Below are 27,078 nucleotides of genomic sequence, written 5' to 3' on the forward strand. Positions count from 1 at the left end.
CAGGGTTCAAGAGATTCTCCTGCCTCAGCCTCTCGAGTAACTGGGATCACAGGTGTCCGCCATCATGCCTGGCTAAGTTTTTGTATTTTTAGTAGAGACGAGGTTTCACCCTGTTGGCCAGGCTGGTCTTGAACTCCTGACCTAAACTCCTGACCCACTCGCCTCAGCCTCCCAAAGTGCTGGGATCACAGGCATGAGCCACCATGCCTGGCTGCAAATTTATAGTTTAACTTTGAAACAAAGATAATAGCCTTCTCCCAAAATAAACCCCTTTATTGCCTGGGGACCAGACTGCCTTTGTAAGACTAACAAATTAGCCACGAGATTAGAAATTACAGTTCAGAAGTCATGCAGGTAGTGGCCACAGATTCTAAACCTCCCCAATGGCTCCTAGGGATAACATCACTACTGTAAAACCGAAGATTGGTGCTCAAGATATTTTTCCGATCCTGCACTCAATGGATCCGCAGGTGACACACAGATTAAGAAACCGGATCATCTGGTCTTGTGGCCCCACCCAGAGATCCACTTAGCACAAGAGGACAGCTTCCACTCCCTATGATGGCATCTCCGACCTGACCAATCAGCACTCTCCACTTTCTGGCCCCTACCCATCAAATTATCCTTAATAAAACCCAGTCTCCGAATTTTCAGGGAGACTGATTTGAGTAATAATAAAACTCCGGTCTCCCATTCAGTCGGCTCTGCATGAATTAAACTCTTATTGCAATTCCCCTGTCTTGATAAATCGCTCTGTCGGGGAAAAATGAAACGGGCAAAATGAACCCATGGGGAGGTTACACTGACCCTCTGCTGCACATCCCGGACAGCCGTGTTAAGAACCCTTGGTATTATTGTTCCACGCTCCCATTTTACTTAGGTGGATCCTGAGGCCCAGAGTGGACAAAGGGCTTGCCAAGGTCGCAGAGCGCGCAGAGAAGATTAGAACCCTGACTTCCGTCAAGCACCTGCGGAGCTGGAGACGCCCACGGGCAACGCCCACCTGGCCGGGTGAGTGGAGGGGGCGGGCGAGTCGGAGGGGTGGAGTTTATTCGCGCCCCGCCTCCTTCACCCAGGCTTGGGGGCGGGGCCTTCCTGCAACCTTCGCGGCTCCAACATGGCTCCGCGGCTATGCAGCATCTCTGTGGCGGCGCGGCGGCTGCTGGGGGGCCCGGGGCCCCGCGCTGGGGACGTTGCGGCTGCAGCTGCGGCGCGGTGAGAGCCGGGCCAGGCAGGGACAGAAGCGCGCGGGGTGGGGTGCACGGGCGGGGGCCAGGGACTGGGCCGGGGGGGAGGGGCAGAGACTCCTCTCTTGGAATCTGCGGGTTAGAGGCGGGGCAGGATCAAGGCCTAGGGAAGGGTCTGGGCAAAGAATGGGGGAGGCGAGAAAGGGATGGGTAGGGTCTTTGTCCTGGTTGGGACCGGGCTGTGATGGGGACCTGATGAAAGATGGTGAGAAGGGCAGGTACTGGGCCCTGGAGACTGGGAGAGGGCAGAAGACAGGAGGAGTGGCCCACTCCCAGGCGTAGCTTATGATTTAACACCCACTGGAGGCTTCTGGTAGAGTCAGCTCCTCCGTCGGGAAGTTCTGTGGGAAAGAGATGATGGCAGGGGAGCAGTGGGGGATCCCCAGGGGCCATGGCTGCACAGATCCTTTGTTCCCCCACCTCGAACTGTACAGGTGGGGAAACGGACGGGAGTTGTCCAAGGTCACCCTCCCTGCTGTGCCATGGCATAACCAGATCTGGGACCCAGGTCTGCCAATGCGCCATGCACTTTGCACCCAACTGGTGGCCTCCTGGGAGTGGGAGTCTGGCTGGGCCATGTGCTCTCAGCCTGGGCTTTTGTTTGGGCCCTGCTCTGGGCTGAGCTAGGGATTGGCCTCCCTGACTGTCCCTGAGCAGCCACTCGCTCCTTGGTCCCCACAGCCCTGTACTTTCCCCATCTGCATATATCACCCTGCACAGTTATGACTTGGTGCTTGTCTGTCTCTCGCTAGACCCTGATCTCATTTTTCTCTGTTTCCCCAGCCTCCCACCCTCAGAGGGCTCAGGACTGTGTATGGTCAAGGAATATTTACCAAAGAAGTGAGGCCACCTGTTCCCCTTCCCCCAACCTGTGAAAAGGAAGCAAGCATCCCTCCAGCCCTGCAGCCCAGGAATGAAGCTGCAAAGTTCTGTTAGAGCCTGCCATGAGATGTTACAGCACAGAGCAGTGGGGCTTTTCAACAGCTGGGAAAGAGGAGTGGCATAAGCCCCCCACCCAGACTGCCCAATAATTAGGGAGAAAGCTGACACCGTGGGAAGAGCCTAGAGTTTGCCTGGCACTAACAAATTTAACTCGGAATTTCTAGGTGGGGTGACCTCAGGACTCTTTAAGCCTCGGGTTCCTCATCTGTAAAATGGGAGTAATCAGACAGAAAGTATCGCATAGGGTTGTTGAGGACTAAAGATGCCATGGTTGGTCGGGTATGGTGGCTCACACGTGTAATCGCAGCACTTTGGGAGGCCAAGGCAGGCGGATCACTTGAGGTCAGCAGTTCAAGACCAGCCTGGCAACACTGTGAGATCCTGTTTCTATAAAAAGTACAAAAATGGCCGGGCACGGTGGCTCATGTCTGTAATCCCAGCACTTTGGGAGGCCGAGGCGGGCGGATCATGAGGTCAGGAGATCGAGACCATCCTGGCTATACAGTGAAACCCCTTCTCTATTAAAAATACAAAAAATTAGCCGGGCGCGGTGGTGCGCGCCTGTAGTCCCAGCTACTCAGGAGGCTGAGGCGGGAGAATGGCGTGAACCCAGGAGGCGGAGCTTGCAATGAGCTGGGATCGTGCCACTGCACTCCAGTCTCCAGCCTGGATGACAAGAGAGAGACTCCGTCTCAAAAAAAAAAAAAAAAAATTCACCATGTTGGTGAAACCTTGTCTCTACTTATACAAACAATTAGCTGGGCATGATGGCTCACACCTGTAATCCCAGCTACTAGGAAGGCTGAGGCAGGAGAATCAATTGAACCCAGGAGATGGAGGTTGCAGTGAGCCGAGATCGCGCTATTGCACTCCAGCCTGGGTGACAGAGCAAGACTCTGTCTAAAACAAAAAAGATACCGTGGTTGTGAAGTGTCTGGCACTTGACGAACATGCAGCAACTCCTTGCCCCTAGCCTATGTTACAAGCAATTTCTGCATGAGACCCACATAATATTGAGGCTCAAAGGGCTCTGGGAAGATCATCTTTTATGAGCCCTTTGTTTTCCAGATGAAAACATCAAGGTTGGGGAAGGGACAGAATGGATTGGTGGTAAAACCATTTGTGTGGCAAACACCCAGAGGCCATAAAAGGAGCATGGGTCTTAGAGTCAGCCTGCTGCCCCTCACTTAGTAACCCTGGATGAGTTGCTGAACCTCCGTCAGCCTCAGTTTCCTTTTCTGGAAAGTGGGGATGGTGATCCCTGCTTGGTGTTTTTGGCAGGATTGCTGTGAAGACACTTGGATTAATATTTATCAAGTCCCTCAAGGACCATCTTGCAGTTACTTATGCCTTAATTCCACATTGGATACCTGAGAACACTCTGTCCTGCTGCCCTCAGGCTGCCCCATATCTCTCTGGAGTCACTAGTAGGGCCAGCAGCAGCCCTTCTGGCCTGTGAAGTTTGGGGGCAATGAGGCTGCTGGGGTGGGGATGGAGTGTGGGCTTTTAAATCAAATGGACCCGGGCTAGGCACCGTGGCTCACGCCTATAATCCCAACACTTTGGTAGGCCAGGTGGGAGAATCACTTGAACCCAGGCGTTTGAGACCAGCCTGGGCAACATGGCAAGATCCTGTCTCTATAAAAAATTCAAAAATTTGGCCAGGCACGGTGGTTTACGTCTGTCACTTTGGGAGGCTGAGGTGGACGGATCACCTGAGGCCAGGAGTTCAAGACCAACCTGGCCAACATGGTGAAACCTCATCTCTACTAAAAACACAAAAATTAGCAAGGCCAGAGCTGGTGGCTCCCACCTGTAATCCCAGCACTTTGGGAGGCCCAGGCAGACAGATCACGAGGTCAGGTGTTCAAGACCAGCCTGGCCAACATGGTAAAACCCCATCTCTATTAAAAATACAAAAATTAGCTGGGTGTGGTGGTATGCATCTGTAATCCCAGCTACTCTGGAGGCTGAGGCAGGAGAATCGCTTAAACCAGGGAGGTGGAGGTTGCAGTGAGCTGAGATCACGCCACTGCACTCCAGCCTGGGTGACAGAGCAAGACTCTGTCTCGAAAAAAAAAAAAAAATAGCCATGGTGGCGTCTGCCTGTATTCCCAGCTACTCAGGAGGCTGAGGCAGGAGAATCGCTTGAACTGGGGAGCCGGAGGTTGCAGTGAGCCAAGATCGCACCAGTGCACTCCAGCCTGGGCAACAGAGGGAGACTCCGTATCAGGGGGAAAAAAAAAAAAAAAGACTGGGTGCGGTGGCTCACACCTGTAATGCCAGCACTTTGGGAGGCTGAGGCGGGTGGATCACCTGAGTTCAGGAGTTTGAGACCAGCCTGGCCAACGTGGTGAAACCCTGTCTCTACTAAAAACACAAAAATTAGCCAGGCATGGTAGCAGATGCCTGTAATCCCAGCTACTTGGGAGGCTGAGACAGGAGGATCACTTGAACCCCGGGGGTGGAGGTTGCAGTGAGCTGAGATCGCACCATTGCACTCCAGCCTGGGGAACAAGAGCGAGACTTCGTCTCAAGAAAAAAAAAAAATTAGCTGGACATGGTGACACATGCCTATAGTCCCAGCTACTCTGGAGGCTGACACAGGAGAATTGCTTGAACCTGGGAGGTGGAGGTTGCAGTGAGCTGAGATCATGCCATTGTACCCCAGCCTGGGCAACAGAGTAAGACTCCATCTCAAACAACAACAAAAATTAGCCAGGCATGGTGGTGCACACCTGTGGTCTCAGCTACTTGGGAGGATCATTTGAGTCTGGGAGATAGAGGATGCAGTGAGCTATGACTGTGTCACTGCACTCCAGCCTGGGTGACAGAGTGAGACCCTGTCTCAAAAAAAGAAGAAAAAAGAAAGATGAAGCTGACCTAGCATCAGAACCTGGGTTTGTCCAGAGCTTGTGCTCGTAAGCACTAGTTCTGCTGTTGGTGTTAAGGATGGAAAGGACCCCCGATCCCTGAGTGAAGTCACTCTGGGTCAAGGTCTACCATTTCTTTCATACTTTCCAGCTTTCATCATTTTCATGCAAGAATGTCTTAGCTCCTCCTTCGTTCATTTCTCAAACTTGGACTGCGTTCTCACCATGTGCCCAGCACTGCTCCAAGCATAGGGGATACAGCAGGGATGCAACAGAACAGACAAGGATTCTGTCCCACTAGGGCTGCTTCCAGTTTAGAGACTGACAATAAACAAAGCACATAATAAGCCAAAAAGCATAATTTTTTTAAAATTTTTAATTTGTAGTAGAGATGAGGTCTTGCTATGTTTCCCAGGCTGGTCTCAAACTCCTGGGTTCGGCTGGGCATGGTGGATCACGCCTGTAATCCCATCACTTTGGGAGGCCAAGGCAGGCGGATCACTTGAGGTCAGGAGTTTGAGACCAGCCTGGCCAACGTGGTGAAACCCCGTCTCTACTAAAACATACAAAAGTTAGCCAGGTGTGGTAGCACGCACCTGTAGTCTCAGCTACTCAGGAGGCTGAGGCAGGAGAATCGCTTGAACCCAGGAGGTGGAGGTTGCAGTGAGCTGAGATTGTGCCACTGCACTCCAGCCTGGGCAACGGAGTGAAACTCCATCTCAAAAAAAATACAAAAAACCAAAAAAAGGCCAAGCGCAGTGGCTCACGCCTGTAATCCCAGCACTTTGGGAGGCTGAGGCAGGAGGATCACCTGAAGTCAGGAGTTCAAGACCAGCCTGGCCAACATGGTGAAAACTCGTCTCTACTAAAAATAAAAAATTAACTGGGTATGGTGGCACATGCCTGTAGTCCTAGCTACTTGGCAGGCAGGCTGAGGCTGGAGAATTGCTTGAACCTAGGAGGCGGAGGTTGCAGTGAGCCGAGATCACGCCACTGCACTCCAGCCTGGGAGACAGACTGAGACTCCATTTCAATAAACCAAAAACAACAACAACAACAACAAAAACAACTCCTGGGTTCAAGCAATCCTTCCCTCTTGCGTCAGCCTCCCAAAGTGCTGGGATTACAGGTATGAGCCACTGGGCTCATCCTAGTATAGCGTTTTAGAAAGTGCTCTAGAACAAGAGGGGAGAGCAGGATGAGAGGGCTTGTGGAGGTTAAGGGTAGGAGAACACTGTAATTTCACTGAGAAAGTGAAATTTGTACTCTTGCAAATGTGCCCTTGGGGATGCTGGCTTGGAGTTCAAACCCTCCTCTGAGATCTTTGACAAGTCCTTTCTTGGATTTTCCCTGTAGAAAAGAGCTTTAGGGATGGGCTCCACCACCCTGCTCGTTTGATAGATGCGGAAACTGAGGCCCACAGGCAGGAAGGATTAGAGTAGTGGGAAGAGACGGGAGCCCATCAGAGCTCCTGAAGTTTCCAGCATTCCAGCCCATAATCTCTCTCTTCAGGGCTGGCTACTTGACTGATATTTATCTTGGTCAGTGCTGATGTTAATAAATTACTCAGTCTAGTCCTTTCTAGAGCAAAGGTCTTAGTTGATAAATAGTAGGAGCTGTTCTCACTGCCTGTCTCCCTCCAGGGGAAGCAGCCCCTCTACATTAAAACCAAAGGTCAAGTCCCTCAGTGCCCAACCTGAGGTGGGGGTTGGCTTTCAAGGAAAGAGCATTGGGTTGGTTCTTTTTTTTTTTTTTTTTTTGAGACGGAGTCTCGCTGCGTCTCCCAGACTGGAGTGCAGTGGTGCGATCTCGGCTCACTGCAAGCTCTGCCTCCCGGGTTCATGCCATTCTCCTGCCTCAGCCTCCTGAGTAGCTGGGACTACAGGCGCCCACCACCACGCCCGGCTAATTTTTTGTATTTTTAGTAGAGAAGGGGTTTCACCGTGTTAGCCAGGATGGTCTCGATCTCCTGACCTCGTGATCCACCCACCTTGGCCTCCCAAAGTGCTGGGATTACAGGCGTGAGCAACCACGCCTGGCCACTGGGTTGGTTCTTAACTCTGCCCTCTGATTTCCTGTGTGGCCTTGGGCAAGTCCCTTAAACTCCCTGGGCTTCTTTCTATTTTATCGTCTCGAGAATGGGAATACCAGTAGTACCAATACTATAAGATCATTGCATAGAATCAGTGAGATCGTGCAGTTGAAAAGTGTATCACAGATCCCTGGCTTAGAGCCTCCCTTATTCTGGTGTAAAAACTTCACAGACCACACTACCCACCTAATGATAATTGTCTTTTTGCTAATGAAGCAAATGCATGTACAATGACCGAGACAGTCCATGAAATCAGAAATGCTTAACACACTTTTTTAAATCTTTACAAAAAATTATAATGAATAAAGAAAAATTTAGCCTCCTATTCCTCTTTCCCAGGTAAGCAGTATTAACAGTTTGGGATAAGTCATTTCTCTCTCTTTTTTTTTTTCTTTCTTTTTTTTATTCTGAACATGGAGTCTCACTCTGTCACCCAGGCTGGCATGCAGTGGTGCGATCTTGGCTCACTGCAGCCTCTGCCTCCTGGATTCAAGCAATTCTGCCTCAGCCTCTCAAGTTGCTGGGACTACAGGCACACATCACCACTCCTGGCTAATATTTTGTACTTTTTTTTTTAGTAGAAATGGGGTTTTGCCATGTTGCACAGGCTAGTCTTGAACTCCTGAGCTCAGGCAATCCGCCTGCCTCAGCCTCCCAAAGTGCTAGGATTACAGGCATAAGCCACCATGCCCAGCCTCTTTTTTTTTTGAGTCAGGGTCTGGCTCTGTTACCCAGTCTGGAGTGCAGTGGCCCGACCTCAGCTTGCTAAAACCTCTGCCTCCTGGGTTCAAGCAATCTTCCCTCCTCAGCCTCCTGAGTAGCTGGGACTACAGGTGTACTTGACCATACCTGGCTAATTTTTTTTTTTTTTGAGAAAGAGTTTCACTCTTGTATTCCCAGGCTGGACTGCGATGGCCCAATCTCAGCTCATCGCAATCTCTGCTTCCTGGGTTCAAGTGATCTTCCCACCTCAGCCTCCTGAGTAGCTGGGATTACAGGCATGCACCACCATGCCTGGCTAATTTTGTATTTTTAGTAGAGGTGGGGTTTCTGCATGTTGGTCAGGTTGGTCTCAAACTCCTGATCTCATGTGATCTGTCCACCTTGGCCCCCCAAAGTGTTGGGATTACAGGCATGAGCCACCGCACCCAGCAATATTTTATTTATTGCAGAGACAGGGCTTCAGACTCCTGAGCTCAAGCAATAGGCCTGCCTCAGCCTCCCAAAGCGCTGGAATTACAGGCATGAGCGACTATGCCTGGCCCATTTCTCATTTTTTTTTCTTTTCTTTTGTTTTTTAGAGACGGACGGAGTCTTGCTCTGTCGCCCAGGCTGGAGTGCCGTGGCGCGATCTCGGCTCACTGCAAGCTCCGCCTCCCAGGTTCACGCCATTCTCCTGCCTCAGCCTCCCAAGTAGCTGGGACTACGGGCGCCCACTACCACGCCCGGCTAATTTTTATATTTTTAGTAGAGACAAGATTTCACCATGTTAACCAGGATGGTCTCAGTCTCCTGGCCTCATGACCTGTCCGCCTCAGCCTCCCAAAGTGCTGGGATTACAGGCTTGAGCCACTGCACCCAACCTCTCATTTTTATGCTTATGCAAACATATCACCACTTTGGCCGGCTGCGGTGGCTCATGCTTGTAATCCCAGCACTTTGGGAGGCTGAGGCAGGCGGATCATGAGGTCAAGAGATCGAGACCATTCTGGCCAACATGATGAAACCCTGTCTCTACTAAAAACACAAAAATTAACTGGGCGTGGTGGTGCATGCCTGTAGTCCCAGCTACTTGGGAGGCTCAGGCAGGAGAATCACTTGAACCCAGGAGGCGGAGGTTGCAGTGAGTGGAGATCTTACCACTTATCCATCTCAAAAACAAACACAACAAAACAAACATATCACTACTTTAAGATTATTTTAAAAAAAAAAAATTTTTTTTTTTTTTTTTGAGACATGGTCTCTGTCACCCAGGCTGGAGTGCGGTGGCCTGATCATGGCTCATTGTAGCTTTGATTTCCTGGGCTTCATGCGATCCTCCTAAGTCTCTCAAGTGGCTGAGACTATAGGCATGTGTCACCACACCCAGCTAATTATTGTATTATTTTATTTTATTTTTATTTTTTTGAGACAGAGTCTTGCTCTGTTGCCCAAGCTGGAGTACAGTGGGCTTTGGGCATGATGCAAGGTGGATTTGGGGTTGATCCTCTTGGCAAGAGGTGGCAGTTGTGTGACCCAAGTAGAGGACTTCTTGGAAGGGGGATGAAGTGGAGGCAGGGAGGCTACAGAGAGAAGTGGGAGGTGGGGCTGCCTCTCCTGGCCTCCTGAGGCTCTGCAAAGCTTCAAGAAGCCAACTGGGCAGCTGGAATCTCTGTAGAAAGGAGCTGGCTCCAATAGCATTTCACACTCTGGAGCTACCACAGGACTCCATGGCCCTGTTCCCAGAAATGTGGGTCACTGGTCTAGGGGAGCAGGACATCCGAGCAGATGGAATTGCTGGGGCTCCCCCCACCTCCACACGTCCCCCTCAACTCCTCTGTTCTGCAGTTTCTATTCCAAGGACAATGAAGGCAGCTGGTTCCGCTCCCTCTTTGTTCACAAGGTGGATCCCCGGAAGGATGCCCACTCCACCCTGCTGTCCAAGAAGGAAACCAGCAACCTCTACAAGATCCAGTGTGAGTGGCTGCTGAGCTGACCAAGCTCTGCCCTTTCAGGGGCTCTGGGGGGCCTGTGAGGCTCCAGGATGGAGATGGGAGGGTCTGGAATGTCCTAAGCTGTCCTGGGACCCCTGGCCTTGATTTGCTCCCCTCACCCCAAGTTCTTCACTGTGTACACACCCTACCTCACTTCTTGTTCTCTGTCCTCTGTTGCAGTTCACAATGTAAAGCCCGAATACCTGGATGCCTACAACAGCCTCACGTGAGCGTCCTGCATCCATACATCCCAGCCGCTGCTTGGGTGGGGACCACACTCTCAGCAAATCCGCAGAACATCCTCCACCCTGTTTTTTTTGGTAGAAATCCAGGAGATGTAGATTTCTTTTATTTCTGCCTTTTTCTTTCTTTTCTTTTCTTTTCTTTTCTTTTTTTTTGAAATGGAGTTTCGCTCTTGTTGCCCGGGCTGGAGTGCAATGGTGCGATCTCGGCTTATTGCAACCTCTGCCTCCCAGGTACAAGCGATTCTCCTGTCTCAGCCTCCCAAGTAGTTCGGATTACAGGCATGCGCCACTAAGCCTGGAACATTTTTTTGTGTTTAGTAGAGACAGGGTTTCACCATGTTAGGCTGGTTGCGAACTCCTGACCTCAGGTGATCCACCCGCCTTGGCCTCCGAGTGCTGGGATTATAGGCATGTGCCACCGCGCTTGGCCCCTTTTTCTTTCTTTTATTTTTCTTAAAAGAGATGGTCTCCGGGAGGCGGAGGTTCCAGGGAGCCAATATTGCGCCATTGCACTCCAGCCTGGGCAACAAGAGCGAAACTCCGTCTCACACACAAAAAAGAGACATGGGATCTCACTTTGCTGCCCAGGCTGGTCTCAAACTACTGGGCTCAAGCAATCCTCTTGCCTCAGCCTCCCAGTGTTGGGAATACAGGTGTGAGCCTCCATGTCCAGCCAGGATGTAAATTTCAGAGTTGAAAGTCCTGCCGGGCGCGGTGGCTCAAGCCTGTAATCCCAGCACTTTGGGAGGCCGAGACGGGCGGATCACAAGGTCAGGAGATCGAGACCATCCTGGCTAACACGGTGAAACCCCGTCTCTACTAAAAATACAAGAAAATTAGCCGGGCGAGGTGGCGGGCGCCTGTAGTCCCAGTTACTCGGGAGGCTGAGGCAGGAGAATGGCGTGAACCCGGGGGGGCGGAGCTTGCAGTGAGCCGAGATCGCGCCACTGCACTCCAGCCTGGGGCACAGAGCGAGACTCCGTCTCAAAAAAAAAAAAAAAAAAAAAAAAAGAAAGTCCTGAGGGCCCTTTGCCTAGCTTCTGCATTTGCCTAGCTTCTGCATTTTTGAGATGGAGAGTCTGAGGCCCAACCCCAGGGTCTGCAGTTTGAACTGAGTTTGAACCCTTATCTCAGAGGTCCTGATGGCTATGTGAACCTTGCCCCTCTCTGCACCCCTCCCACAGGGAGGCTGTGCTGCCCAAGCTGCACCTGGATGAGGACTACCCATGCTCACTCGTGGGCAACTGGAACACGTGGTATGGGGAACAGGACCAGGCAGGTAAGGCGCTCACCTCCCTAGTGCCATTGCTACCTCCCAGCCCTGGCCTCCAGCACCTTTCACACTGGGCCGTTCTCCACTCCCTCTCCACAACAGCACCTGGTGGGGCTCTTACTAAAACCTCATCACCTCACTCCTCTGCTCAAATACCTGTCCTGGCTCCCCTGTGCCCTCAAGGTGACCTGTGAAGCCTGTGAGTCCTTCCCGGCCCCACCCCCAGCCTCATGGCGCCAAATCCTCCTTGCCTCGCTGTGCTGTCCCACCCAGGACTCAGTTCCTCAGATTGACAGTTTCATTCTTTAGTTCCAGACTACTGCTCATGCTCTTTCTTCTGCCTTAAGCATTACTTCTTCTTTGCCTGCTTTACCTGGATCACTGTCTTTTGTTCTTTTTTTTTTTTTTTGAGACTGAGTTTCACTCTTGTTGCTCAGGCTGGAGTGCAATGGTGCGATCTCGGCTCACTGCAACCTCCGCCTCCCCAATTTAAGCAATTCTCCTATCTCAGCCTCCTGAGTAGCTGGGATTACAGGAGTGTGCCACCATTCCCAACTAATTTTGTATTTTTAGTAGAGACAGGGTTTCACCATCTTGGTCAGGCTTGTCTTGAACTCCTGACCTCAGGTGATCCACCTGCCTCAGCCTCCCAAAGTGCTGGGATTACAGGTGTAAGCCACTGCACCCGGCCTTTTTTTTTTTTCCTTTTCTTTTGAGACAGGGTCTTGCTCTGTCACCCAGGCTGGCAGGTCTTGGCTGACTGCAACCTCCACCTCCTGGGTTGAAGAGATTCTCCTGCCTCAGCTTCCTGAGTAGCTGGAATTTCAGGCATGTGCCACCACTCCCAGCTAATTTTGTATTTTTAGTAGAGATGGGGTTTCACCATGTTGGTCAGGCTGGTCTCGAACTTCTGACCTCCGGTGATCCACCCGCCTCGGCCTCCCAAAGTGCTGGGATTACAGGCATAAGCCACCACTCCCGGCATTTTGTTTTTGAGACGGGGTCTTGCTCTGTCACACAGGCTGGAGTGCAGTGGTATAATCTTGGCTCATTCGAGCTTCAATTTCCCAGGTTCAAGCAATACTCCCACCTCAGCTTCCCGAGTAGCTGGGACTATAGGTGCGCTCCACCATGCTCGGCTAATTTTTGTGTTTTTTGGTAGAGACGGGGTTTCTCCATATTGCCCAGGCTGGTCTCTAACTCCCGAACTCAAATGATCCTGCCTCCTTGGCCTCCCAAAGTGCTGGGATTGCAGACATGAGCCATCGTGCCTGGCCTTTCATTTTTATTCATTTTAAAATTTTCATTTATGTATTTATTTTTGAAATCAGGTCTTTTTGCCCAGTGGGGAGTGCAGTGGTGTGATCACAGCTTACATAGCCTTAACCTCCTGAGCTTAAGCAATCCTCCTGCCTCAGCCTCCCGAGTAGCTGAGACCACAGGTGCATGCCACAATGTCCAACTGATTTATTTTAAATTTTTTGTAGAGACGGGGTCTCCCTATGTTACCCAGGTTGGTCTCAAACTTCCAGGCTCAAGCAATCTTTCCATCTTGGCCTCCCAAAGTTCTGGGAGTACAGGCATGAGCCACAGTGCCTGGACTATTCACTTTTCTATGTTGGCATAGATGTCACCTCCTCCTGGAAGGCTGCCAAGATTTCCTCCACCTGGGCTGGGTCAGGCACCTTCCCTAGCTCTCCAGGCCTCAGTAATTACCTCCTCATGCCCTGATCATATACCCCTATAGCTGCCTGTTTAGTTGTCTGTCTCCATATATAGGTGAATCCCTAATATGCAGTACATATTTGTGGAATAAATAGGGGTTCTTCTTGTCTAAGCTGGTGTCTTACAGTCCCAGGGGCACACCTAGCATGCCCCATCCCACCCTAATAGACACACCAAAGTTGGTACCAGCTATAAGAACCCACACATGAATTTGGCTGACTCACAGCATCTCAGCCACTCAAAGGGACCTCAAATTCAGACCCACCCTGTCCAAAATGATAGCCACTAACCACATTTAGCTTTTTATTTATTTATTTATTTATTTATTTATTTAGAGATGGAGTCTCGCTCTGTACTGTCGCCCAAGCTGGAGTACGGTGGTGCAATCTTGGCTCACTGCAACCTCAAGTTGTTCTTGAACCTCAAAGGTTCAAGTGATTCTCCTGCCTCAGCCTCCTGAATAGCTGAGATTACAGGTGCATGTCACCACACCCAGCTAATTTTTGTATTTTTTTTTTTTTTGAGACGGAGTCTTGCTCTGTTGCCCAGGCTAGAGTGCAGTGGCGTGATCTTGGCTCACTGCAAGCTCCACCTCCCGGGTTCACGCCATTCTCCTGCCTCAGCCTCCCGAGTAGCTGGGACTACAGGCACCTGTCACCACGACCGGCTAATTTTTTTGTATTTTTAGTAGAGACAAGGTTTCACCATGTTGGTCAGGCTGGTCCTCGTGATCCTCCCGCCTCAGCCTCCCAAAGTGCTGGAATTACAGGTGTCAGCCACCACGCCTGGCCTATTTATTTATTTTTTTGAGACAGCGTCTCACTCTGGTTGCCCAGGCTGGAGTGCCGTGGTGTGATCACGGCTCATTGTAGTCTTGACCACCCAGGCTCAGATGATTCTCTCACCTCAGCCTCCCAAGTAGCTGGAACTACAGGTGTGCGCCACCACAGCCAGCTAATTTTTTGTATTTTTAGTAGAGACAGGGTTTCGCTATGTTGCCCAGGCTGGTGTTGAACTCCTGGACTCAAGCAATCCATCAGCCTTGGCCTCCTGGACTACTAGGATTACAGGTGTGAGCCACTGCACCCTGGCCTCACATGTAGCTGTTGAAATTTATATTAGTTAAAATTACATAAAAGTTAAAATTCAATGTGTGCCAAGGTGCTCACCTGTAGTCCTAGCTACTTGGGAGGCTGAGGTGGGAGGATTGCTTGAGCCCAGGAGTTCGAGGCTGTGATTCAATACCATCACACCTGTGAATAGCCACTGCACTCCAGCCTGGGCAACACAGTGAGACCCTGTCTCTAAAAGAGAAAAAATTCAGTACTGAGTATGGTGGCTTATGCTTATAATCCCAGCAGTTTAGGAGGCTGAGGTGGGAGGAACACTTGAGGCCAGGAGTTTGAAACCAGCCTGGGCAACATAATGAGACTTTGCTTCTACAAAATATATATATATATATATATATATGAAAATATTTTTTAAAAGAAAAAATTCAGTTTCTTAGTCATACTAGCTACATTTCAAATGCTTACTCACACACACGGGGCTCATGCAGAAAGTACTTTTGGACAGTACTGGTTTAGACTGTCTGCATAGCACAGCTATAACAGATGGTCCTCTAAACTTCCCTTGAATTCTCCCAACCATGAAGAGCTCACTTGTAAGCTAACCTATTTCATCCTTTGACGGCCCCGATAATCATGTGTCTTTGAAAATAATCTGTGACCTACAGATAGATAGGTGTATCTCCTTAATCAATTATTTGGTTTTAGTAACAGACATTAAAATATTATTTCTGTTTTATTTTTATTATTTCTATTTAGAAACAGGGTCTCACTATATTGCCCAAGCCGGACTTGAACTTCTGGGCTCAAGCAATCCTCCTGAGTAGCTGGGACTATAGGCGTGTGCTATCGTGCCCGGCTAGACACTGATATGTGGCTAAGGGAATAAGACAAAAGCAAATTGCCCTCAGTTTCAGTCACTACAGCTTTCCCATATTAAGCTTGACTTGATCAGCTCCAGCAGTATTCCTTGAATTATCTTAAGCATTTGCTAGTTGTGAAATGAACTTTGAGGGATGGGATCCTGACTTTTTCTTTTTTTTCTTTTTTGAGACCGAGTCTCACTGTTGCCCAGGCTGGAGTGCAGTGGCGTGATCTCAGCTCACTGCAACCTCCACCTCCTGGATTCAAGCAAGTTCTTATGCCTCAGCCTCCCGAGTAGCTGGGACTACAGGCATGAACCACTATGCCTGGCTAATTTTTGTATTTTTAGTAGAGATAGGGCTTCACCATTTTGGCCAGGCTGGTCTTGAGCTCCTGGCCACAGGTGATCGACCCGCCTCAGCCTCCCAAAGTGCTGGGATTACAGGTGTAAGACACTGCCCCTGGCCTATTTTTATTTTTTTTATTTTTCTGTTTAGGACAGGCTCTCGCTCTGTCACCCAGTTTGGAGTGCAGTGGCATGATCATAGCTCACTGCAACCTCGAACTCCTGGGCTCAGGCGATCCTCTCACCTCAACTTCTCGAGTAGCTGGGACTGCAGACATGCACCACCATGCCTAGGCTAGTTGTTTTGTTTTTTGTTTGTTTGTTTTGTAGAGGTGAGGTCTTGCTATGTTGCCCAGGCTGGTCTCAAACTCCTGGGCTCAAGTGCTCCTCTCCTGCCTCAACCTCCCAGAGTGTTGGGATTACAGGTCTGAGCCACTGCGCCTGGCTGATCCTGCCTTTTTAAAGCATACCCTACATTTTTTGTACCTTGAAGTTCAGTCCCTCATATAGAGTCAGCCGAATCATGTTGAGCTGTACCCCGGGAGTAGGGTTCAGGAATCTACATTTTAATAAACTTGTAAGAACCATTGCTCCATCTCTTACAGGGAGCACCGTAATTGTTAGACAATTCCTTCTTCTTGGTTGGGTGCGGTGGCTCATGCCTGTATCCCAGCACTTTGGGAGGCCGAGGCGGGTGAATCACCTGAGGTCAGGAGTTCAAGACCAGCCTGGCTAACATGGTGAAACCCTGTCTCTACTAAAAATACAAAAATTGGCCAGGTACGGTGGCTCATGCCTGTAATCCCAGCACTTTGGGAGGCTGAGGCAGGTGGATCACAAGGTCAGGAGATCGAGACCATCCTGCCTGACACAGTGAAACCCCATCTCTACTAAAAATACAAAAAATTAGCCGGGTGTGGTGGCGGGCGCCTGTAGTCCCAGCTACTCGGGAGGCTGAGGCAGGAGATTGGCTTGAACCTGGGAGGTGGAGCTTGCAGTGAGCCGAGATCATGCCACTGCACTCCAGCCTGGGCGACAGAGTGAGACTCTGTCTCAAAAACAAAAACAAAACAAAAATACAAAAATTAGCTGGGTGTGGTGGCACGTGCCTGTAATCTCAGCTACTTGGGAGGCGTAGACAGGACAATCTCTTGGACCCAGGAGTTGGAGGTTGCAGTGAGCTGAGATCGCGTCACTGCACTCCAGCCTGGGCAAAAGAGAAAAAGAAAGAAAATTCCTTCTTCTTGCCAGTGATATTGTCCTTGTAACTTTTCTCCGTTAATCCATTTTCCACAGGTCAGCATTCCTGGTTTTGGTAGATTTCCATCCATACAGTACTTTTGCCATTTCCTTTGAGAAAGAGGCCTTTAAACCATAGGGTCAGGCCATTTTGCATATGGGAAAATCAAGGCACAGATGGAATCAAAAAGCAGGTCAAGGTCAGGCTGGGGATGGGGATGGGAAGTTAACAGAGTCTGAGCTTCCAGACTGATGGCAGCCAGCCGCCCTTAGCTTAGGTCTGCCTGTGTGATCCTCTGGGGACCTTCTTCTGCTGATTCGCCCAGCCATGCTCACAGGATGGCAAAACTGTTTCCTTTCTTCTCCTCCACAATTAATTAGGTTTCTTTGTTATTGGGAGTTAATTAGTTTCCCGGGGCAACCAACATACCACAAACTGGGTGGCTTACAATAACAGAGGTTTATCCTGTCACAGTTATGGAGGCCGGAAGTCACGAATCAAGGTGTTGACAGGGCAGGGCTGTCCTTCTTCCTGAGGCCTTAGGGGAGAACCCTTCCTTGCCTCTTCCAGTTTCTGGGGATGGCTGGAAACTCTTAGTGTTTCTTGGCTTGTAGACTTGTCATTCTAATCTCTGCCTCCCTCGTCACATACTGTTCTCTCCGTGTGTCTCTGTCTTCACACAGTGTTCTCCTGTGTCCAGATCTCCCACTTCTTATAAGGACACCAGTCACTGGACTCAGGGTCCACCCAGTATAATCTCATCTTAGGTTGATTATACCTACAGACACCTATTTCCAAATAAGGTCACGTTCTGAGGTTTTGGGTGGACATAAATTTTGAGGGGACATTGTTCAATTCAGTGCAGATAATATGATTTTTTAAAATTTATTTATTTATTTATTTATTTTTTGAGACGGAGTCTTGCTCTGTCACCTAGGCTGGTGCAGTGGCCCGATCTTGGCTCACTGCAAGCTCCGCCCCGCGCGTTCACGCCATTCTCCTGCCTCAGCCTCCCCAGCAGCTGGGACTACAGGCGCCCGCCACCGCGCCCGGCTAATTTTTTGTATTTTTAGCAGAGACGGGGTTTCACCGTGTTAGCCAGGATGGTCTCGATCTCCTGACCTAATGATCCACCCGCCTCGGCCTCCCAAAGTGTTGGGATTACAGGCATGAGCTACTGCACCCAGCTCCTAATTTTCATATTTTCAGTAGAGACGGGGTTTCACTATGTTGGCCAGGGTGGTCTTGAACTCCTAACCTCAAGTGATCTGCCTGCCTCTCGGCCTCTCAAAGTGCTTATGGGCGTGAGTCACGGCGCCTAGCCAATAATAGGATTTTTATAAATTCTTTTTTTTTTTTTGAGACAGAGTCTCGCTCTGTCATCCAGGCTGGAGCGCAATGGCGTGATTTCGGCTCACTGCAACCTCTGCCTCCCGGATTCAAGCGATTGCCCTACCTCAGCCTCCTGAATCGCTGGGACTACCAGCACATGCCACTATGCCCAGCTAATTTTTTTGTATTTTTAGTAGAGATGGGGTTTCACCGTGTTAGCCAGGATGGTCTTGATCTCCCGACCTCGTGATCCGCCCTCCTCAGCTTCCCAAAGTGCTGGGATTTCAGGCGTGAGCCACTGGGCTGGCCTAGGATTTTTATAAATTCTAACAGTACAAAGAGTTTTCCATGCGAAGTAAGCTTCCCTCCTGCCTAAGGCCCCACAGGCCTCCATGCTGTGTCACAGGGGCATCTACTGTCAATCTCTTTTTTTTTGAGACGGAGTTTCGCTCTAGGCTGGAGTGCAATGGCGTGGTCTTGGCTCACCACCACCTCCGCCTCCTGGGTTCAAGCGATTCTCCTGCCTCAGCCTCCCAAGTAGCTGGGATTACAGGCATGCACCACCACACCCGGCTAATTTTATATTTTTAGTAGAGACGGGGTTTCTCCATGTTGGTCAGGCTGGTCTCAAACTCCTGACCTCAGGTGATCCAGCTGCCCAGGCCTCCCAAAATGCTGGGATTACAGGCGTGAGCCACTGCCCCGGTCTACTGTTAATCTCTTAAATCGCCATTAAGAGGTGATGCATAAATTGGCATCTCTGGATGTCCTTGCGCCCTCAACACATGAGGTAGCATACCACACAAGCTCTTCTGTTCCTTGGTTCCTTTTTTCAATTCACTGTCTTGGAATGCTCCATATCAGCCCGTCAGTTCTCCCCTGTCCTTTTGTCCAGTTGCTCCTCCAAGGCCTGGTGGTCTTCCTTATGCATGCCACTGCTTCCAGGGTACAGGACACATCTGATCTTGTTGCTATTTAAGGAAGGTGGGGTGGGAATATTATTCCCATTTTCAAGATGAGAACATTGAGGCCTAGAGCCATCCAAGGCTACTGGGCAGAGCTGGAGCTCAAATCCAGGTCTCCTAGACTTGTGTCTGGGATCATCCTCTCCCCAGCATGGTCTTCCACCAAGGCAGAGGGAACTCAGAGAGTCTTGCTGCTACAGGGAACCAGGCCACCTGCCTCCCCCGTCCCTACCACATATACACTTAGCCAACCTTGGGGAGGTCATCTGCTGGGAGTCCCAGCAGCCCACTGACCTATACCTCTCACCCCCAACAGTGCACCTGTGGCGATTCTCAGGTGGCTACCCAGCCCTCATGGACTGCATGAACAAGCTCAAAAACAATAAGGTATGTTAGTGGCCACTCAGCACACCTCTCTGGATGTTGGATGCAGCCCAGCCCTGTGCTGGGATCTCCTCTGCCACCCCATGAGGCACACTGTCAGGATGGAGGACACTTCCTGGTAGCCGTGCCTTTACCACCATGCCCACAGGAGTACCTGGAGTTCCGAAGGGAGCGGAGCCAGATGCTGCTGTCCAGGAGAAACCAGTTGCTCCTCGAGTTCAGCTTCTGGAATGAGCCACAGCCCAGATTGGGTCCCAACATCTATGAGCTGAGGACATACAAGCTCAAGGTGCCTCCCTCCGGCCGACCCCCTCCTGCCCCCCAACTTCCCTGCTGCAATGCTGCTTTCAGCTGTCCCAACACCTAGACTGGGGCTTCTGGCTTCTCCCTCCCTATGGGCTCAGAGCAGAGTTGTGTACACATGTGTGCAAACATGCATACCAGGGCCTGAGTGAGTCAGGGCCTGCAAATGAGGCCAAATGGCTGCTGGAGCTTAGGAGGCGGGGAGACAGGGTAGTTTCCCTTCCTTGCCTGGCTTCGATGCTATGAATCTGAGGTGGGGGCTCATTCCCATCATCCCTTTGGTTTTCTTTCAGCCAGGAACCATGATCGAGTGGGGGAACAACTGGTAAGTGGCAGCACCAGGACTGAGGTTGGGGGGGTACCCTGCTCACCTGCCCCACCAAGGCCCCTGGTGGGCCACCTTTTCCAGGGCCATATCACAGGGAACTCAGTACCCTCTGCCCCTCATGGATCTGGGAGAAGGATCCAACCAGGAGGTGAGGATCTCCTAGAAGATTGTGAGCCCTCCGTTGGTAGAACACCCTGCCATCAGCACTTTCCCTCAGCATCCCGGAGAACCGTGGGTTCCACCTAGGCCCCTCCTGTGGGATGTGGCCAAGAAATCAGCCTCAGTACCCTCTGCACCAGCCCTGGCTTCTGCCCCATATTATTCTGCCTTCTCCAGGGCTCGGGCCATCAAGTACCGGCAGGAGAACCAGGAGGCAGTGGGCGGCTTCTTCTCACAGATAGGAGAACTCTACGTGGTGCACCATCTCTGGGGTAGGTTGAAGACCTTCCAGGAGCCTTTTGTTAGTTCTCTTTCTCTGTCATCATTCTCTGTAGCCAATGGGGTTGCATTAGTGTCCTCATAGAACTTAATGTTCTAGCAGGAGACACTATCTTAGATGTAAAGTCACAAAAAGATCAATTTCAGATTATTACAAATAATATTTATAGAAAACAGGCAAGGAGGCCAGGTGCAGTGGCTCATGCATGTAATCACAACACTTTGGGAGGCCGAGGCGGGCGGATCACAAGGTCAAGAGATTGAGACCATCCTGGCCAATATGGTGAAAACCCATCTATACTAAAAATACAAAAATTAGCTGGGCATGGTGGCACACATACTTGGGAGGCTGAGGTAGGAGAATCACTTGAACCCAGGAGGTGGAGGTTGCAGTGAGCCGAGATCATGGCATTGCACTCCAGCCTGGCAACAAAGCGAGACTCTGTCTCAAAAAAAAAAAAAAAAAAAAAAAGGCAAGGAGAGATGATGGTGAAAAATACAGGGGATCTACATTGGTCTACATAGACAAAGAATGCCTCTCTGAGGGAGTAAAATGTAAGCTGAGGGGTAAAATGTAAGCTGAGAGCTGCAGGATGAGAAGAAGCCCGCTGTGAATTGCTAGGCAAAACCATTCCAAGTAGACAGAGCAGCACGTACAAAGGCCCTGTGGTGGGGAAAGGCCTTCGGGGTTTTGAGGTATGGCAAGGAGGCCAGTGTGGAGTGAGTAAGGAAGAATGTGGGGAGATGGATCAGGAGAGGGGGAATGAGTTGGGATTTATTGTAAATGCAATGAGAGACTGTTTCAAACAGCAGTGACATGACCTGATTTTTGTTCTAGTATGATTTCTCTGGCTGCTGGCTGCTTTGTTAAGGGTGCTTGGTAGGGGAGCAAGAGAGAAAGCAGAGCTTCAGGAGGCCATTACTCTAGTTCAGGCAGGAGGGAATGGGGCAGTGGGATGCTGAGAAGTCCACAGATTGGTTAGTCTAGAGGTGGAACCAACAGGACTTGTGGATGAATTGCCTGTGTGGGGCAAGAGAAGGAGAAGGGCATTCCAGAAGAGCTCCCAGGTTTGTGCTTGACCTGCTGTGTGTTGTTTACTGAGTCTGGGAGGTCTAGGGAAGGAACAAGTCAGTGGGGTCAGGAACGTAATCTTGGCCCTTGGAATTCTTACTTTTTTTTTTTTTTTTTTGAGACAGAGTCTCCCTCTGTCACCTAGGCTGGAGTGCAGTGGTGCAATCTCAGCTCACTGCAACCTCCGCCTCCCAAGTTCAAATGATTCTCGTGCCTCACGCTCCTGAGTAGCTGGGATTACAGGCATGCAGTACCATGCCCAACTAATTTTTGTATTTTTAGTACAGACAGAGTTTTGCCATGTTGGCCAGACTGGCCTTGAACTCCTGGCCTCAAGCAGTCCACCAGCCTTGGCCTCCCAAAGTGCTGGGATTACAGGTGTGATCCACCACACCCAGCCAGAAGTGTTACATTAAAAATGCTGATACATGAGAGTAGAGATGTCAAGTAGGCAGTAGATGGATATAGGAGTCTAGAGCCCTTGGGAGTGTTTGTGACTAGAAATATAAATGTAGGCAATATTAACATATGTACTGATTGGATGGATTATTAAAGCAGATAGTGTTTGCTAACAGTCCGAGGGAGGCATCTAGGGAGGAGGAGACAGCAGGGCAGGGTTTGGGGGGCAGTGGGAAGAGGGCCCTGTGCTGGGTAAGGGATCCGATCCTCTGTGCCTGAGAAATGAGTCTGTGCCTTTCTCACAGCCTATAAAGACCTGCAGTCTCGGGAGGAGACTCGAAACGCTGCCTGGAGGAAGAGAGGCTGGGATGAAAATGTCTACTATACAGGTGAGTGAAGACTTTGGAGATCTTCTGCTGAGAACCCTGTCTGAGGATGGAATCCCCTCTGCAAGGAGATCTAGCCTTTCTTGATTACCTCCAGTGACGGGGAACTCACTTTTAAGACAGTGAGTTAGTGGGTTTCTATCCCAGTGGCACACTCCATAGGATACCAGCAGGCCTACGTGAGTGCTCTAGGGGATGATAACACAGCCAGGGCCACACCTCTGCCTAGGAGATGTGGATTAGCGAACGCCCATTGTGACCTTGGGCATGGTTCTTCACCTCGCTGAGGCTGTTCCCTCGTCTATAACATGGTGATGGTGATAGTGCTTCCATCAGAGGGCTGTGAGGGAAGATTCTACAAACTGTTGTTTTATGTTTTATTTTATTTATTTTTGAGACAGAGTCTCACTCTGTCACCCACGCTGGAGTGCAGTGGTGTAATCTTGGCTCACTGTAACCTCCACCTCCCAGGTTCAAGCCATTCTCCTGCTTCAGCCTCCCAAGTAGCTGGGATTACAGGCATGTGCCACCGTGTCCAGCTAATTTTGTATTTTTAGTAGTGACGGGGTTTTACCATGTTGGTCAAGCTGGTCTTGAACTCCTGACCTCAGGTGATCCGCCTGCTTCGGCCTCCCAAAGTGCTGTGATTATAGGCATGAGCCACCACACCCGGCCCACAAACTCATTTATGAAAAGTGCTTTCCCCAGTGTTTGTCACAAAGGAAGCATGCAGGAAATGTTTTTGAACAAAGTTTTTGTTTTTGTAGAGATGCAGTCTTACTATGTCGCCCAGGCTGGTCTCAAACTCCTAGGCTAAGCAGTCCTCCTACCTAAGCCTTCCAAAGTGCTGGAATTATAGGCATGAGCTACTGTGCCCAGGTTCGAACAAGTTTTTTGCTCAAGGTATTTGCCACTTTGCTAGGAACCCTGAAACCACCTAGAGTCGGTGGGTGTTAACTGAGCCCTCACTGTGTGCTGGGAACTGTGGTAGGTAGGTGGTTGAGGGGCACATAAATGAACAAGAGCCTGTTCTTGCCACTGAGGAGCTTACAGTGATCACTTACCAAGTGGTATGAGGGAGAATGTGTCTGCTGAAGGAGGTAGCAGGAGCCTTGCTATTCAGTGTGGTCCCAGCTGGGTATGGTGGCTCAAAACTGAAATCCCAGCACATTGGGAGGCCGAGGCAAGAGGATCACTTGAGGCCAGTAGTTTAAGACCAGCCTGGGCAACATAGGGAGACCCCATCTCTACAAAACATTTTTTAAAAATTAGCAGGACATGATGGTTCCCACCTGTAGTCCCAGCTACTTGGAAGGCTGAGGTGGGAGGATCACTTGAGCCCAGGAGTTTGAGGCTACAGTGAGCCATGATTGTGGCATTGCACTCCAGCCTGGGCAACAGTGAGACCCTATGTCAAAAATAAAAACTAATAATAAAAAAAACCAACAGTGAGACCCTATGTCAAAAATAAAAAATAAAAAACAGGACAGGCACACTGGCTTACCCTGTAATCCCAGCACCATGTAAGGTCGAGGTGCATGGATCAGTTGAGGCCAGGAGTTGGAGACTAGTCTGGGCAACATGGTGAAACCCCGTTTCTACTAAAAATACAAAAATTAGCCAGGCGTGGTAACTCAAGCTTGTAATCCCGGCTACTCCAGAGGCTGAGGCACAAGAATCGCTTGAACCCAGGAGGTGGAGGTCACATTGAGCCGAGAACCTGCCACTGCACTCTAGCCTGGAAGACAGAGTGAGACCCTGTCTCAAAAAAAAAACAAAAAATAAAAAACAAAACAAAATCAAGTGTGGTCCCAACTGACAGTATTAGCATCCCCTGCGAGCTTGTTAAGAATGACAAATCTCGGCCGGGTGCAGTAGCTCACGCACTTTGGGAGGCCGACGCGGGCCCATCACCTAAGCTTAGGAGTTCTATACCAGCCTAACCAACATGGAGAAACCCCGTCTCTACTAAAAATACAAAATTAGCTGGGCATGGTGGCACATGTCTGCAATCCCAGCTACTTGGGAGGCTGAGGCAGGCGAATCGCTTGAACCTGGAAGGCGGAGGTTGCAGTGAGCCGAGATAGTGCCATTACACTCCAGCCTGGCAATAAGGGTGAAATTCCGTCTCAAACAAACAAACAAAGAAGAATGACAAATCTCAGCCTTCCTGCAACATACTGAATCAGAATCTGCACGTTAACAAGAACTGCCAAGTGATTTGTATGCACATTAAAGTTTGAAAAGCTCTGAGCTGGAGGAAAGAGTCTAACCTCCTGGATGACCTTGAGCTGACCTTCTCTAGGCTGCACCCTCCCCATCTGTAAAACAAGGCAGTTGGGCTAAATCAGGGGTTTTCTTTTTTCTTTTTTTGAGATGGGGTTTCGCTCTCGTTGCCCAGGCTGGACTGCAATGGCCTGATCTTGGCTCACAGCAACCTCTGACTCCCAGGTTCAAGTGATTCTTCTGCCTCAACGTCCCCAGTAGCTGGGATTACAGGCATGTGCCACTACGCCCGGCTAATTTTGTATTTTTAGTAGAGAGAGGGTTTCTCCATGTTGGTCAGGCTGGTCGCGAACTCCTGACCTCAGGTGATCCACTTGTCTCTGCCTCCCTAAGTGCTGGGATTATAGGCGTGAGCCACCATGCCTGGCCAACAGATAACTATTAAAATTTAAGAAAATGTTATTCTCATCACCACCAAAGTCCTATCTTATCCCATAATTTGAGGGATCTGGTGCTCTTCATGGGCCCTTTCAGGAGGGCAATAGGACATTCCTGTTGCAGCATCTGGGACCTCCTTCTGCCCACTCAAAGGCCAGCATGTTTGGGTGGGGCCAGGGGAGGTTGTTGGCTTGCTTGAGCCCCCTGTGTGACCTCTGCCTTTCTCTCTCCTCAGTCCCCCTGGTGCGACACATGGAGTCTAGGATCATGATCCCCTTGAAGATCTCACCTCTCCAGTGATGCTGCCTACACCTCCACCTCCTTCCCCTTCTCCCTCAGGCAACCCCGACAGACAGTGGCGCTCCCGGTCCTGCTGTCTTGGTTTTGTCTTGGCTCTGGGAGGACTCTGAGGGGCAGTGCTCAACTCAGACAAGAGGGAACTGAACGCTGACAAGTTCTGAGGATTACAGCTCTGCCCAGGCCCTTTCCACTTTCCCTGCCTGCCTCCTTCCCCTTGCTAGAAGTAGTTTCTAATTTCCCTGAATGAAGGATAGTGATCTTTTAGGCCTTCTTATATCTTCTAGACTTCCTCATCTCAAGGCCACCAGTCCCCAGTTATCACCCTTGGAAATCCTCCGTTTAGCTTAGTTGCACAAAAGGTAACATGTCCAGTGGCTAGAGGTGGGGTGGGAAGACAGGAGCCCAGGCCAGGCCCTAAGGAATTCCCTGGTCTCCACTGGGCCACCCACTTGCTGGACAGTCTGAGCCAAGTCCCTCCTGTTGAAGAAAAGCCTGGAACTGCCAAAAACAAAACAAAACAAAAACCTCATCACCATGGTCAGGAGGAGGTCCAGACATTCCACCCAGAGAGGCTGGGGAAAGGGATGGAAGCCAGGAAGGATTTAGGGGCAGGAGACAGACACGTAACAGGAACTCAGAAGGTAGAACTTAGAATTCAGAACTTGGGTTTCAATTGTAGAATTTGGAATCTGGAATACAGAATTGGGAAGAAGAACAGAGATGACAAAAGACCATTTGAAGAGAGGTTCCTAATACTAGACAGATGGAGAGTGGCTTGGCTGTTTCCCCCTACATATTGGGGTTGAAAACTTAAATGTGTAGTTCCAGTCCTTCTATGCAGAAAGTCTCTCCTGCCCTCCCTCCTTCCTGCAGGCAAATGTACCACCTAGGGCCTGTTCCCTCACCCTGTATTCTGTCTCCCCTCATTGACATTCTGTCAGCCCAACCCTCATTCTGCAGGGCCACCTGGTGTGTGGAGGGGGGGTCAGTGACTCGGGGGGGTCTCTTCAGTGACCCCCATACCTCATCATGAACCCTTGGGTAGCTTGATTCTGCCTCCCATCCAGGAAAACTTGTGCTGGAGTTGCTGATGGAACCAATTAAATATTTACTATAAATCGCAGTGTCCTTTCTTCATCTGCAAGGAACTTTAGCAGGTGCCTGAGGCAGGGTACAGTAGAGCCGGTGGGCTTAGTCCCACATGGCAGATCTACCCTCCTGGAGGGTACTGTGTTCTTGAGCTATTTTCAACAGTCAGTACTGGCTGGGCGCGGTAGCTCACGCCTATAATCCCAGCACTTTGGGAGTCCGAGGTGGACAGATCACTTGAGTGAGGTCAAGAGTTCAAGACCAGGCTGGGCAACATGGTGAAATCCTGTCTCTACTAAAAATACAAAAATTAGCTGGGCATGGTGGTGCATGCCTGTAATCCCAGCTACTTGGGAGGCTGAGGCAGGAGAATCGTTTAAACCCTGGAGTCAGAGGTTGCAGTGAGCCGAGACTGCGCCACTGCACTTCAGCCTGGGAGACAGAGCAAAACTGTCTCAAAAAAAAAAAAAAAAAAAAGCCAGTATTTTCCTTCTTGCTCCAGGGAAGAAGGAACTGGCCCTGTACAACCAGGGATTCAGGACACGCGTTACTAGCTCCAAATAAGTAGGATTTACACCAAAAAATCGACCCTATTTGTACAGTTCATGCCAGGGGGTAGGAAACACTTGAAGCTTTCAAATACTGCATTAGAAGCTTTCAAATATTGCGTTAGAGTTGTGACTCTCTGTCCTGGGCAAGTCAGGTCTAAAATGGAGAAACTGGTGACGCACTCCTCAAAAAGCCTAGTGTAAAATGAGGTTAATGCCCTCCCTGACTTGCTGCCTTCACTTCTGTGGCATATTGTGGTGAA

At 50.1% G+C, this 27,078-nt stretch overlaps 1 protein-coding gene across 1 annotated transcript; it reads left to right on the plus strand.

The window, feature by feature from the left end:
* Nucleotides 1-1,072: 1,072 nt before the first annotated feature.
* Nucleotides 1,073-26,296, plus strand: NIPSNAP1 (nipsnap homolog 1). Its single transcript, XM_007975348.3, has 10 exons — nucleotides 1,073-1,215; nucleotides 9,702-9,829; nucleotides 10,028-10,073; nucleotides 11,277-11,371; nucleotides 19,221-19,291; nucleotides 19,437-19,577; nucleotides 19,885-19,916; nucleotides 20,256-20,350; nucleotides 22,134-22,217; nucleotides 25,114-26,296. The coding sequence occupies exons 1-10, from the start codon at nucleotides 1,118-1,120 to the stop codon at nucleotides 25,176-25,178; spliced, it is 855 nt and encodes a 284-aa protein (XP_007973539.1). The 5' UTR covers nucleotides 1,073-1,117; the 3' UTR covers nucleotides 25,179-26,296.
* The last annotated feature ends 782 nt before the right edge of the window (nucleotides 26,297-27,078 follow it).

The sequence above is a fragment of the Chlorocebus sabaeus genome, chromosome 19 (assembly GCF_047675955.1).
Source record: "Chlorocebus sabaeus isolate Y175 chromosome 19, mChlSab1.0.hap1, whole genome shotgun sequence".
In the NCBI taxonomy this organism is placed as follows: Eukaryota; Metazoa; Chordata; class Mammalia; order Primates; family Cercopithecidae; genus Chlorocebus; species Chlorocebus sabaeus.

What these genes read in the sequence shown, in the direction of transcription:
- NIPSNAP1 (XM_007975348.3), top strand. Translation starts at nt 1,118, where the DNA reads ATGGCTCCGCGGCTATGCAGCATCTCTGTGGCGGCGCGGCGGCTGCTG. An exon ending in TGGGGAACAGGACCAGGCAG is followed by an intron (nt 11,372 to 19,220) that starts GTAAGGCGCTCA and finishes CACCCCCAACAG; the next exon opens with TGCACCTGTGGCGATTCTCA. An exon ending in TGAAAATGTCTACTATACAG is followed by an intron (nt 22,218 to 25,113) that starts GTGAGTGAAGAC and finishes CTCTCTCCTCAG; the next exon opens with TCCCCCTGGTGCGACACATG.